General features: G+C 36.8%; 1 protein-coding gene across 1 annotated transcript in view; it reads right to left on the bottom strand.

The window, feature by feature from the left end:
* LOC138052393 (synapse-associated protein 1-like) overlaps window positions 1-14599 on the bottom strand; it is a 17158-nt gene continuing 2559 nt past the window's right edge. The window contains exons 2-11 of the mRNA XM_068898881.1: window positions 13259-13341; window positions 12624-12687; window positions 10682-10895; window positions 8585-8673; window positions 6645-6707; window positions 5701-5753; window positions 4787-4880; window positions 2315-2410; window positions 2092-2147; window positions 1-689 (exon numbers count right to left, since the gene is read on the bottom strand). Of these exons, the coding sequence (XP_068754982.1) occupies window positions 606-689; window positions 2092-2147; window positions 2315-2410; window positions 4787-4880; window positions 5701-5753; window positions 6645-6707; window positions 8585-8673; window positions 10682-10895; window positions 12624-12687; window positions 13259-13341 (896 nt within the window). The 3' untranslated portion in view covers window positions 1-605. The remainder of the gene's footprint in view (window positions 690-2091; window positions 2148-2314; window positions 2411-4786; window positions 4881-5700; window positions 5754-6644; window positions 6708-8584; window positions 8674-10681; window positions 10896-12623; window positions 12688-13258; window positions 13342-14599) is intronic.

The raw sequence follows: 14599 nt of genomic DNA, 5'->3' as shown, positions 1-14599 counted from the left end.
AACATTGAAAAGTATTTTATTAGTTTGTTCTTTTACCTGGGCTGCACTAGTCAGCATCAAAAATTTGCCATCTTTCCTTTTGGGCTTTTTTGTTGTCAGGGGAGGTCACTGAAGTTCAGAATTTTCCAGCACATAATTACATGTACCTGTACAGTAGGTCAGCTTTTATTTTAAAAGTCAATTTTGCCTTTCTTCATTTGCATGGTATCTCTTTTTAACAGCAGAACCTCTAGAAAAGACCATGCACTTGAAGGTATAATATTTAAATGCACCACCCTTAATTTGTCTTACTGTGAGGAAGACCAATGCATTCATGTGATGTTATCAACTTGGAAACTAAAAAATGGAATTGAAATGTTATCCAGAAAATACATCAATTTTTTCTTTAATACAAGGAATATTAATTTTTACTAAACTGTTCCTACTTGTAGAATTTACACTTATTGTATCCTTTCAGTCTTAAATGGGTCCAACACATGACGGATTATCAATTCCCCCATTAAAAAACCAATTACTGCTATTTTTTTGTTAGCTTTTTATGATCCCTAAAACAGAGCATAATGTCAACTGTGTTTATGGCAAGTTATAAATACAATAATAAAAGTTTATCCATCATTTTCCTCCTCCAACAGATCTTCTATTTCCTTTTCCCACTCAGCACTTTCTTCATTGTCTACAACCTCAAAATCCTGAGGAGCAAAATTAAGCATGAATGAAAAACACTGGCAACATAACAAAAAACAAAAAACATGCGTGACTGAGCCAACTCAGTCACGCATGATACAGCAACCAGGTGTGACCAACAGTCCACAGATTTCCAGTAAACAGCACGCCTATACATGTACTACCAACAAATCCATTTGCTGCACCACAGAAGAACGACTTTCAAAGTTCACACAAGGCTGTTCAATTTTAGCTTTGTATTTATGATTTAGAGAACATAATAGACTTACAAAAATACAGCTCGCACACCTTTAGTCCAGTGTGTCTTTGGTTGTTCTGGTGAGTTTAAACAGGTAAGTACTGTACCTTTTTCAAGTCAATCAGTGCATGCTAAGGTAAAATTACCAGAGACACACTGCATTAGAGGTAGGCAGGCTGTGTTTTTTAAAATATAATATAATTTTTCTATAATTACGGTACATGTATGGTAAAACCGAACAGCCTTGTATGAACTTCGATCATTGCTCTTTTGATAAATATGGTGAAAAACACACATTACGTTTGGGCTGCCTGTGCCTGGACATGACTGAGTTGAATGAAAAAAAACCACAGATACTTAAAAAAAATTGACAACTCCCCTTTGGGGGTTTATATAACCAATGAGTGATACAAAAAGTGATAACAAACAAAGAAGATTTAAAACCCCTGGGCCTCTTAATGATCCCCAGATTTCTGATAAGACCTTTGCATTTATCTCATCCCAAAAGTAAGAACTTGGAGTTTGTTTTACATGTACTGTAGTTTTGGGTGAGCTTTTTCATAGTCTCCTACGCAGCCGTTCTTTGTGTGGTCACGCAACGCTCCTCCCCACACATAGTGGGGAGGGGAGTTGCGTGACCACACAAAGAACAGCTGCGTAGGAGACTAGCTTTTTCATTGCCCAGACCCAATAATATCAAGAATTTTTGTTTCCCTTTCAAGTCTCAGTAATCAATGTTCGACCACAGGCAGTTTTGACCAGGGTTTCTTAGAATTCACAACATTTCACAAAATTCTTATTTTGTATGAGTAATTTCTTAGAAATTGATTTTGCTAAGAAAATAAGCAATTTAAAATCACGACGTTTTGACCTCTCCGAGATATAATTTTCAAGTGCACTTTCATAGTAAAATCTCATTCTCATTCTCTCATTTGTATAGGTAATCTCATGATTTCAAGTGCAATTTTGAATAATTAAATAAGAGTGGGTAATTTTTCTCAAAGAAGAACAAAATTGCAAAACCAGTAGGGTGAATGCAATTTAAGGTCTTTGAAAAAATAATTTACAAGTGTTTATCAGTTTATCAGTCAATCAACATGCTGAAATTTTGTATGTGTGTTATTAATTAAAGTATGAACTAACTTTCAGTGTTGGTAAAAGTACAGTACCTGTAATTCTGCTTGAAGTTCCTTTTCCCATTCAGGAATATCATCTTGATTTTCATCTAAATTAATTTAAATTACATGTTAAAGGGAAATATCTGCCTTTTATAAATTAATAATTAATTACTGGTTTAACTCACAGATACAGTGCAATCTTGATTTTTATCACTCAACCATAATAAAAAAGACCAAAGATCTTCAAGCCTAGAAGGGTCAAGATTAGACTTGCCTGTAGTAGTGTCTTCCTTTGGTTTAGGTTGGCTGCTTTGGCTAGCTTCTGGCTTTTTTTCCACTCCAATTTGCTTCAGATCATCATGGCTAAGTTCTACAAAACATCGTCAAAAGACATACTCATAAGAAGCCCATAAAAAAATTTATCATTTTGCCTAATCCTATGACCAAGATGACAAAGAAAATAATTTATCTTTTCTCGACAGGGAATTTAATACATGTACCTTATCTTAATTAACCCAATGACCCCTTAATCACACCCCCATTGACAGGTAAAATCCTCCTCAGGGGATCAATGGATTTAAAAAACCACCACCAACAACAACAACAAAAATTTACATTGAATAAATTAGAAGATCTTGTTTGCAGAGAACTCTTTTAAACAATAATAACAATTAGAATAATAATATTATCATTTACTAATACATAGATTTAGCCAAGCCTAAAAGCTGAGCTCCCAAGTTATTTATTCTTAAAATAACTTAACCTGGCTTGACCCTGTGATCCAACTGAAACCCAGTACCTGGTCAGTGGTCAACTTTGAAAAAAAGCTGACCTTAATGAGCTCTAAACTTGAGCATGCAATATGGTCAAGTGATACTGGTCAGCGGATACCTTGTTTTGACAAGTGTCAATTGACCATAACATGGATGTCCAATATCAAGTATTGATTCTCTAAACTTGATATGGTCACGTGATACTGGTCAAAATGGCATACTTGGAGGCGGAACGGTCGTATGATGACCAAAACTAAATTTTCTCGCACAGATGGGTTACCATATTTTCTTACCAATGGTGATCCACGCGCTCGCCTTTGGTGCACAGAATTCCGCTATTATTAATATTATTTTTATTTTTAGAGTTCTCTTCAAAAGTCGAAACATGGAATAAGAGCATGTTATAAAATCTCAAGGTTTGGAAAAAAATTTAACTTGAAATAAACATACACATGTCAGTGAGTATAAATCGTAGTTAGTTGCAAACCATAGAGTACAAAAAAGTATGTTGTGTCAGTACCTACCTATATATGAAAGGGATGCTGCCAATGGATATTATAAAATTTACCCAAGATTGCAATATGGTACTTGTATTATTGCATTAATTAACTTGCATTGCAAGTTTCATTTTTATCAAAAGAAAATTTAATTTAGTATACCACATGGACTGATTTTATAAGTGATGGAACATGAAGCCTAAAAATAAGTTTAAAGTTAATTGTGGTTCAGTTAATTATTATGGTTCAGTTAATCATCATGGTTCAGTTATAATCATCATGCTTCAGTTAATCATGGTTCAGTTAATTATTATTTGGACATGTCTTAATTCAAGGCTTATACAGTGCTTGAAACTAATGCTATTCCACTAGCCCAGGTACCCAGGACTAGTAAAACGTCATTCATGTGTAGGGCTACTGAAAAAATTTTATGCACTCCTATACTAGCCCCTGTTTAAAGTATTGATCACTTGATAGAGTGTTGATTGTCCTATTGTTTCCTTGCATGAAGTGTTCTTATATGATATGCCATTAAAATTGGCATATCATATCGGCCTCTCCCAGTGAGTATTTTTAGTGATCCTGTATTTAGCAGCCACCTGTATTAAACAGCCAGTTCATCAAGCCCCGAGGGTAGCCGTTGTATATCAACCAGAAAAAACTACAACAACAATAACCAACCAAAGAAACTTAATAAAAATTAATATTCATGTTCTTAAGTGTCACTGGAGAAATAAAAGGGTTTGGGGGGAGCGGTGAGACACCAGAAGAATTGGAATGGTTTCTAATTCCCTACTTTAGACCTGTGTATTTCTTAATGGCTTTATTTTGGTCAAGTAGCTTGACCTGGTGGGCTAGTGATTTATTTTCTTTTTTTTTTTTTTTGCTTCCTAGCTCACTGCCTACTACAGTACACTCCACTGACCAGCCATTTTACATGCCCACGTTCCTCTGCGCACACCACGGCTGGATCACTAGTCCAGCCAATTGTATTTTCCACCAATCAGAAAGTCGCCTGCCTTTATAAATGCAGGGAACAAGGGAAATCTGTTAAGTTCTAAATATTGCAGAAACTGATGTAGCAAAAGGAATACATGTAGTTAAACACAAAGGGGCCTTACAAAAGGCACTGTACACATGTAGCTTGCGAACATCAGATTAATTTCGTAAGTCAACTTTGGTTACATACAGAGCTCTGTGATTATTTTAGCAATAGTAAAAAGCTTCTGTTGGCAATCTGTTGTTTGTGACATTTTCTAAAAGAAACTTCTTTTCCTTTTGTTAAGATCCCCAGCCATTTATATTGCGAAAGAAATATTATTTGTTTATCTATGACTGGTAATTATCATCTTGGATCAGTGGACATGCTTGAATGAAGTCAAACAGAGTCAGAAGGCAAAATGACTTCTTTAATAGTATGTCTGCGTTTAAGCAGGCCACACAAAAAGGAAATATATCACTACTGTTTCTCCTTACCTTGTTCTGGATGTGCAAACGAGTCACTAATAAATTCACCATGCATAGAACTTTCATCTGCAATAGGTTCTGAGAAGTCCTCTTCCTGGGTAACCTGTGTAATATCAGAGGACATTACAAACTATGTTATCTAAGCTGTATTAATTTTTTATAAGGAAAAGATACTCTTCAAACATCTGAAACACACATAAGAAAGTACATGTACTTTGTTTCAGCCGCCAACAAGACCTTGCAGTGATTGACTTTCAGAAAAAAACCTAGGAGCCAGCTGGCCCCTAAGTTTTCAGAATTGGTCGCCAGCTCAAATACTTTAGTCGCCCAGGCCAAGCAGAAATATTATGGTATTTTGCAAAGTGGCCTATTCAAAATCTATAACGGTTTTTAGAAAAGTCTTGGATGTCACTTCTGGAATTAAGTTAATGAAAGATGTAGATCTCAGTTTGCATTTCCTTTAAGGATACCTGCATGTAAACACTGTTTTCAAAGGCTATAGTCATGCGAAAGCGTGAAGTATTGTCTACTATTGGACATTCATTGCAATCATAATCGATGAATAAAAAATAACTACATGGTGACTACATGTAAGTATGAAAAGTTAGTCGCCAGTGAATAAAAACCAACTCGCATTGACGACCTCAGCGGTCACAACGTCAAGCACCACCTTGGTTGGCAAAATAACTGTAGGTGACAGTTTGCTAACCTAAAACATAACACAATTCAACCCTAGGGAGGTCAATAAACCTTTTCAGAAATAACTGCCAATGACACAATAGATGCACAAGACCTGAAAAAAACCTGAGCCCATTTTTTCTTTTCCATATTATTTTTGGCTGAAAATGAAATCATTGGCTTGTGAAATGCAAAAACATGGCAATCTAAACATTGTACAAAGTACTGGTCGTTGGAATACTCACAGGTGCTTCTGCAGTCGATCGGTTTATATTTACAGATTTATTTTGGCTTGACTCTGAAAATATAAGAGATTAGAAAGACAGTTTAAAAATCCTTTAATTGAAACCTTGAGCATCACAGCAAGTCTTAATTGGAGCCTTTGACAACTTATTAGCAACTAGAGACCATGTAGTAAGTTAATTGTCCCATCTTACCATGCAAAGACATCATTCTTTAACACTGATACTAATTTTAAATGGAAAGCCACTCTCACATAAACCTCAACATCCAAAGAAATTTAAGGCCATGATGATATCACAGTGTAAGTTCCCTGCATCCACATTCATTTCTTTGTTTGAGAACAAGTTGTCATATTAGAGTAGGATTGTTACATGTACTGTGAATGTGTGGTTTGTTATGCATTTCCAGTGTTCAGGAATAAGATTATCAAGTGCTTGAAATCTTCCAATGGCTGGCTGGTCATTAATTCATACACTGTAGTCACAGTCTATAGGAACTCAGCCTAACACCCTATTCTGAAACTCCAAGGGAATTAGTCCTTGGCATCTTCAAATGGCCTTAAGTATATAATGACCCAGGAGAAAAGAGAGTGGCTGCTGCTTCAAACATGACTGACAATCACAGTCAAAGGAAAAGCAGATTTGAAACTTGCAAACAAATTTAACTTGCATTTGGATAAAAGTGATTACAGATCTTAAAAACAAGAATTACAAACGATACATAGTAAAACACTATTAAAAGTTGCTCTCAAGGACTTTCACATAGCTCTGTAAATGTTTACTGTTGATTGAGATATCATCTGCACATGTCTCAGTTGCAAATCCGTTGTAACAGTACACCTTCATCCTTATAACACTGTACACTGTAATTTCACCATTAGGTTGGTAAATGCTTCAAGATGTGTACGTATTAAACAATGGTCATGTAAACAAGATAACACACTCACCAGAGTCTGTTTTTGCTTCAGATACTGATGTCTGTCTTTCACCTCCATTACCACCATTGCCACCTTTGAATATCAATCAATATTAAATTTTTGACCTCCGATATTGCATTTCTAGCTTTCTGATTGGTGCACTCAATCTCGCTTATCAGCTCATAATAATTATACCACATGGCCTAATATGGAAACTGATTGCGTCAAGTGTTGCCAAGCTGGAAAATGATTGCTCTTAATTTCCAAGTGTCTAAGCGTTCAGAATTTAATGAATTTTAATAAAACATTATTCCTTTCATGATTGTTGGAAATGAGACTGGTTATAACTCCACAATATGCACCTTGTTGGCTATTTACCATCACATATCCAATGCACGCTCATGGATTAATTGTTACTGTAAATAGGAGTAACTACAGAGTACCCCACCACTTGAAGCTGTACCTCTTGAAATTATGACTACATCGCAACTAAATGGCTACAGAGCTATGCTGCTACATGGCTATGGAGCTACGTGGCTCCGGAGCTACATGGCCCCGGAGCTACATGGCTACGGAGCTACTTGGCTACACGACTACACAGCTACTGGGCTACGTGAAAGCTAAAATTTTGAAAGAGTACTTTAAGGTCTAATCACTGAAACGAGCACTTAGGATTAATCAGTTAACAAGTGTCATATTCTTCACACTATCTCGTAAAGTGCATGTAGTTAACCAAACCATAAATTGGAAGCTAAAATTTTAAAAGAGTGCTTAAGCCTAATCACTGAAATGTGTTTACTTAGCACACTTGTTTTGGCTCATGGATTAAGAACGAGCTATGTTCATGTGTTAGAGCGCTTGCTTCACCTCAGTTAAGCAGTTAAGGTAATTCCTTAGTATTGCATTGTGCATCCCTACTGTGCACGATTTTCGCGTCATAAGCGTGTGCACATGAGCATATGCACGTACAAAACGTAAGAGATTTCCCTCAAACTAAGCCTGATAGAGAAATAAATGCTCCTTTTCTCTCAAACGAGCATGGTGACCGACCCCGATTTTTTTTTCAGGTATTTGCTAAGAACAGTCTAATAAAGAACATATTTGAAGAAGAAAAAAATTTTGATAGTAGAACATGAATTTTTTTGGAAAACAGTTGCGTACTGAGTGTATGTTGGCCAAGGCGAGGACTTCAAGCTAACCACGGAACTGTCCCAAAGAGTGCACTATTCCCACAACCAGGCAATCAAAAACGGCGTAAATGAAGCAATACTGCTTATGTGAATAGAAGCAGCTATATTTTCAAAATAAAATTTCGTGTCTTTCAAGTAACAAAGACTTAATTCTGTATGAAGGTGATTCGAATTTTTAACGCACAACCAGTAAAAATACCCTCAATTTTAAGAGCTTGATGACGCGTAAACAAGCATGGTGACCCCATTTTTTTATTGCATTTTTTTAATGTTCATATCATGAATGTTAATTATGCCAAGTTTCCAAAAAAGTTTGATAGTAGACCAGTTTCAAGGGAATTACTTTAAGCCGTTAAAACGAATACAGGGTTGTCATTAAGTTTTGAAGTAGGTGTAACACTCAAGATTTCACCCGTAACATGGAAATACATGGCCAAAGGCCAAGTAAAGGAAGGCCCAAGGGCATGAGTCCCTAAGCTTGCCTGATGTAGGGCATAACCGTAGTGTTTTAGCTGTGTAGTGGAAAAAGCGTCTTTGCCGCATGTTTTTCGTGGTTATTTACCCTCCCCCTCCCCCCCTTTTCCACTGTTTTACCAGTATGACGGGTGCCCGTCTCCAGTACTGCATAGGGGGTCATGGCTGGGTTATCCTGATTTCCCAGGATTTGGGAGCTGTCTCCATCTAAGACCTGGCTGACATTAAATTAATTAATGGAAGCTCTGGGATGTCTCAGGCACCCAACCTCCACTAGCAATCTTGGAGTTGTTGAATTGCTAATACCTGCAGCAGCTAGTGAAGTAAGCTGTGTTGACTGTTTAATTAGAGACACTCTGTAAAAGTAATTCCTCCAAAATCTTTCCTCTGAAATTCTGGAAAATCAGACAAAGAGAATAAACTGTAAGCTTAATTAATAATTTGATGATAAAAATTACAGGCAGAAACATACTTATTAAAGACAACGTTTCGGTGTCCTCATGACACCATCATCAGGTCAAATATAATATTTTACAGATAACTCGAATATTAATAGTCACGTTGATAATCGTTATAAGAAATCCTTAATTATTACCATGCTAGACCGAGCTTTCAAGCTATCATCTAACTGGTCATTATTTCATGAAGAGTGTAGCCGCCTCAAGACCTTATTCCTACAGTTGGCAAATCCTGAACATCTTGTTCACTCTATGATCTCCAATTTCATGACATCCAAACAAACACCAGCACCTCCACGCAAATCTACACCTGACCCGCAATCAGTACAAATTGTTCTACCGTTCAAGGAACAAAAATCAGCTGACTCTGTGCGCAAGCAGTTGAAAAATCTTGGTAAGCTGTTAAACATCGACTTATGCCCAGTCTTTATTATTTTCTCGAAAAGTTGGAGAAGATCTCAAACATAAAGAAATCAAGCCCGCGTTGATCAACGAACAATCAGTAGTTTACAAATTTGAATGTGGCTGGTGTGATGCCAGCTATGTTGGTTACACGCGTCAACATCTCTACCAACGGATCGATGAGCATAAAAGATCTGGTTCAATATTCAATCACAGCCAAAGTCAACATCAATCAAGAACAATAACATCTGACATGTTTCGCATTCTTAAGAAATGCTCATGCAAACTTGATTGTCTTGTGTATGAAATGTTCCTTATTCACGAGCACAAACCGTGTCTGAATACAATGTATCCAAAGTGACTCGATAAAGGCAAAACTTTTCACCTAGCCTCTAGGGACTTTGAACTTTAATAAACTTGAACATTAATATTCAAGTTATCTGTAAAATATTATATTTGACCTGATGATGGTGTCATGAGGACACCGAAACGTTGTCTTTAATAAGTACGTTTCTGCCCGTAATTTTTATCATCAAATCCATTACATTATCATGTTTGATACGAATTAATTAATATTAATTATGATAAATTATAATCTGTCAAATCAATACTTTCTGCAGCAATGAAGTATTAGTTGGATGTGAGCAACTTCATCCATTAATCCCTGGGAGTGAGACTTAAAGATTTTACTCTGTCTACTGCCAGACGATTATACTCGTCAATATTAATGGGGTTAAGGGGGGACGCAGATTGGGGGGGGGGGGGGGGCGGAACAGGGAGTTCAGGAGTCAAAGGGTTAAAAAAAATTCTCTGGTCAGCTAGTGGCACCTGGCTCCTTTTAACAAGTTGCTCAAAATAGCATTTCCTGTCATTGTCACTGTCAACATGCAGACTCTCCACATACAGTAAACTTGACTTAACACCTTGAGACAACAATACTGTTGATTACTTGACTGTTGCATTGCAAAATAATAGTAACTTGTGACGTTATACATATGATTGTGTTACCTTGCACAATCTATTAAAACAACTGAGAGACAAAACAAAATGACGTTATTAAACTCAAAGAAAGTTAAGAAATTACCAGACTGAGTGCAAATTCTACATGTACAAGGTTAAGGGCATGTTTACGATCAAGAACACCAAAGAAAAAGGTATTTTTTAAAGCAATTCAAGCACTAAGCTGAGTTGGCTGACATGAAACCAACACAAAACCAATACATTATAATATATTAGGTATTTTGACCACATCCATCAGTCAACGGCTAAGTACTGCCAGTCTGGGATCAGATTTGTTGGGCTCATCACCATAAAGAAGGTCAATGAAAGGCCTTCAAAAGGGCAACAAATGAACTTGTAGTCTTTTCTACAACACCGATGTAGAGAGAGACAGTGCAGAGAGACAGCACAGAGTAAACAACTGCAAGCATCTTGACCACGGAAAAAATAATTACAGCCTGTATTGTTACGGTTCACAAGACCTACTAAAATGCAATCACATGAAAAGAAACGTTTATACAGGTACAAGGAAAACATGACTTACTTCTTAGGGACAAGTTGGAATCTCATTTTACTAAGGTTCTCGTCCTCTTGGAGGGTCGCAAGGGCAACAGGAAACATTGAGTCACTTTCATAATGGAATGGAACTCCAGCCGGAGGATCTCGTAGGAAATTTCTTTCATCAGTCGACAATGCCAAGATTTGATTTTTCATTGCATCCTCTTCATTGTAACCCACCCATGGAGGAACTGCTGCCTCTATTGATAAAATTAATACACTGTAAATTAACTGAATAAATGCACTTAAACCGAATACGGTACATGTACCAGTCACAAAATACTTAACCAATTCACAGAGAGTAATATTGCCACCACCATTAATATTAATGAGGAATTTTTTAATACTTGGCTTCCCCTTCCACGACCATGCTTTAAAATCAACTGGCCTTTTGTTGAATAATTCAACAGAAGGCCAGTTGATAATCACACCTCTTGCATAATTTGTTAGTGTTTGAAGAGTGAGCATGCAGGACTGCACAGAGTCAAAAGCCAAAAAGCTAAAAACTTGCAGCACAAGTCAACAATTTATTAACACAAGAGCAAGCTTATTTGCAGGCTACTCTGAACAGGGAACGGCAGCTGCAGTATGTGTCGTTGCTCTCCTAATTACAGCAGCAAATCTATGTAAGTCTCCCCAAAATTAATTTTAAAACTGCTTGTCTGAACAGCAAATGGAAAGAGAAAATTAGTTAAATTTAGTATACAGTGGAACCCCATTAATACGGTCATCAATGGGCCTAAAAAAATTGGCCTTATTGACAGGGTGGCCGTTATTACAGGGGCAGGGTGAAATTCATGACTAAAGGGCCATAATGACAAATATTGCATTTGCACTTCCAGAACAACTTTTCTCTTTAATAAACAACAGGAATGTATGTACAGTAATTGTATAAAATACTTGGAACCTTCACTCAGTAAGTAAAACACTTAAAATTGTTAAGCGTATTGTACGTTCTGAGCCTAAAATCAAAACAAGAACAGGACCAGCTCACTATGCTTCTGAAAAACAGAAGCCACTGTAATTACCCAAACGAAAGACTTAAGTATTAACTGTGTTTTTGATGAAAGCACATTGACTTAATCCCTTCGCAATTTGCCTTACTGGACGTTATACATGTAGTAGCGTCAAGATCATGTTTATGATGAAAATAGGGAGGAGTGTTACTGACAGTACTTTTTAAAGTAAATTGGCTGTTTGATTACTGTGGTAAAACTTAATTACAAAGGTCAATGAAATTGACATGTCACAGGTGTTTTGGTTTTCTAAATTTAGCGTGAGTTAGTGGCCGTATTGACAGGGTGTAATTATAGAGGATTCTGCTGTTTGGGACTTTGGCCGCCAGCAGTATTACCGGGTGACCACAGTAATGAGGGTTTTCTACAAGAGAATGTATGGCCGTTTTGCTGGGTCTTAAACAAAGTGGCCACAACAACGAGGTGACCGTATTACTGAGGTATATACTGCAATTACATACCGGTAGGTGATTATTGAAAATTCTCCGCGCTGATTGGTTGCTGTTGAGGTGATTATTATGCTATAATCACCTAAGCATTTTTTTCAAAATGGCTGCAAGCTGTTTTGTTGAGGTGATAGACAAAGAAATTAATTGTTTCAAAGATAATGCATATTATTCAAATAATCACCTATGCAATTATACTAAAACAATGTGGTGAATAGTTGTTAAATACAGTAGATAAGAAAAAGTTTAGTATCAATAATGCACTTGTGCCCAGAAAATTCATGTTTGCATTTTCAGGTACTTGTAAGAGTGATATTGAAGTTGGGATGAATAGCAAGGGAGAGTGCACATAACGCTTATCAAAATTGCTGTATCTAATTTCCTGCATTTCTGGACATATATTACTCCCGATAATTATAAGAATAAAAATTTAAATTGGTATTTGAAGATCAGCTCCTTTATGTACCTTTCCTTTTGTGTCTGTCACGCAGAAATTCTTCTTGTTTCTTGTTAAAGTCACCAATAATTGACTGAAAGGTGAAAACAATAATTTTTATTATAATTATTTTATTAGTGATAATTATTATTATACTAATGTCCAACCTGCATAAAAAGAAAATTGACACTTTCATAGAGCTGTTTACATCTTTAAGTTAGTATTAGCCATATCTCCCACATGCACTCAGGTGTTTCTTTATTAAGAGACAAATTCTGGCAAAACACTGTAACAGTACTTTCGCTTTTTTCTCACCTGATGTTTTTGCTTTGCCCGTTTCTTGTCAGGTAAAAGAAGAGCTCTCACAGGCTAATTAAAACTTCCTTAAAATAACAGCATATTTCAAAAATGTTCCGATTTGATTACTGTTTTACAAGCCAAATTTTTCACGAAAACTGTATTATACATTACGGTGGTATCAGTGGTAACTGTGTGATGAAACATCTTTTAAATACATGGAAGTAAATGATCGATTGATTGGTTGGTGGCTGTGTGACCGTCAGCCTGGCTGTTATGTTTAGTGTTTCGTGATCCAGCCTCTCAAATGATTCAATGGTACAGGAGAAGTAGACAAATAAATAAAGTAATTATGAAATTTCAAAAACCTGGTTTTCCATAGTTTCCTTCACTGAGTCTTTCACTTTAAAAGCTGTGTTGGTTGCAACACTTGCAAAGTTAAAAAGGAAACCTGGAAATGAAATAACCATAATTATTCAAGGTACATGCAGTTTACTCAAATACAAAATGTGGAACCCCAAACTGGACCCCCTATTGCACTTCTTCTGGACTCTGCACAAGAGAGGAAAGAAAACAAAAGATGGTTTTCACATTCAAAATAATATTATTCTTAAATCAAAATCGCAAGGTGTCCTGAATTTTTACCTAAAGCAGGAAAATGACCTACAAATAAATCTTTTTTCAAGTTTCCAGTTCTGTGAAAATACAGCTGCCTCGTTCGTTCGTCTGAGGCACACTCACTGCAGCAACAACAACAACAGTGTGGCCCAGTGGTTAGGGCGCTTGCCTTGAGATCCGGAGATCCCGGGTTCAAGACCCTCTCTGACAACTGGTTGAAGTTGATCCTGGTAGTCCCTGATTCAACCTCCCAGCTGCACTTGTAAATAGCCAACTGGTTTGCCTCTGGCCAGTCAGGATTTTTAACAGTTGTTGTTGTTGTTCTGTTACGTCATTGGCCCTGAAAAGCCCCTATGGGGAGCGGTCAATTAAGTGTGTATTATTATTATTTTTTTATTATCTTGGTCAATAGCTTTGCACTCATAAAATTCTCTATAGAAGGGGGTTAATGTAGGGGACTCATTCACTGATCAGGCACCGCAGGACACCCCAGTTGACAAATAAAATCTTTTAAGCTCAAAATGTTTGCCACAGGTAATAGTGGTTTTCTAACTGAAAAAGGTTGTTGACACAATGCCCATCCCTTTTATAGTAAAAACCGTTCAAATTTTTTAACCCATTGACTCCCGGGGGTTCCCCATTGACGAGTAAAATCGTCTGGCATTAGACAGAGTTAAATATTAAGTCTGGCCTTTTAAGGAGCAGTTTTCAGGTGTCACAATTCCCTTTTTATCTCAAGAATGGAGAGGATCTAAGTCGTCAAACTTCACGGCCATTTTGCTTTTTGTTAGCTTGAAATCATGTTAAAAGATTGGCTTTCCAGAACAAGCGGTTGACAGAGTCACAAATGGCTTTTCAGGCCCGAAAAGTTTCGGGACTTTTGAGAATCGGGCCCCAGGCCGGTTCAGGCTAAACCAGAACATTTTTTTGGATTTCCCCTTTTTTCAGATGATGATAATGAATATTAGCCAAAGAAAGATCAAATTATTGAACTGGTTTGAAAACTCTTAAACAAAGAAAAAATTTGAACAACAACATATACTTGCCCCAATATTTGGGGGTGAGGGGTGGGGAGGGTCCAAGAGAAGCAA

The sequence above is a fragment of the Montipora capricornis genome, chromosome 6 (genome assembly GCF_036669925.1).
Source record: "Montipora capricornis isolate CH-2021 chromosome 6, ASM3666992v2, whole genome shotgun sequence".
Lineage (NCBI taxonomy): Eukaryota > Metazoa > Cnidaria > Anthozoa > Scleractinia > Acroporidae > Montipora > Montipora capricornis.
Note: the sequence above shows the minus strand (reverse complement) of the source record. Positions and strands in the feature narration are given on the sequence as shown.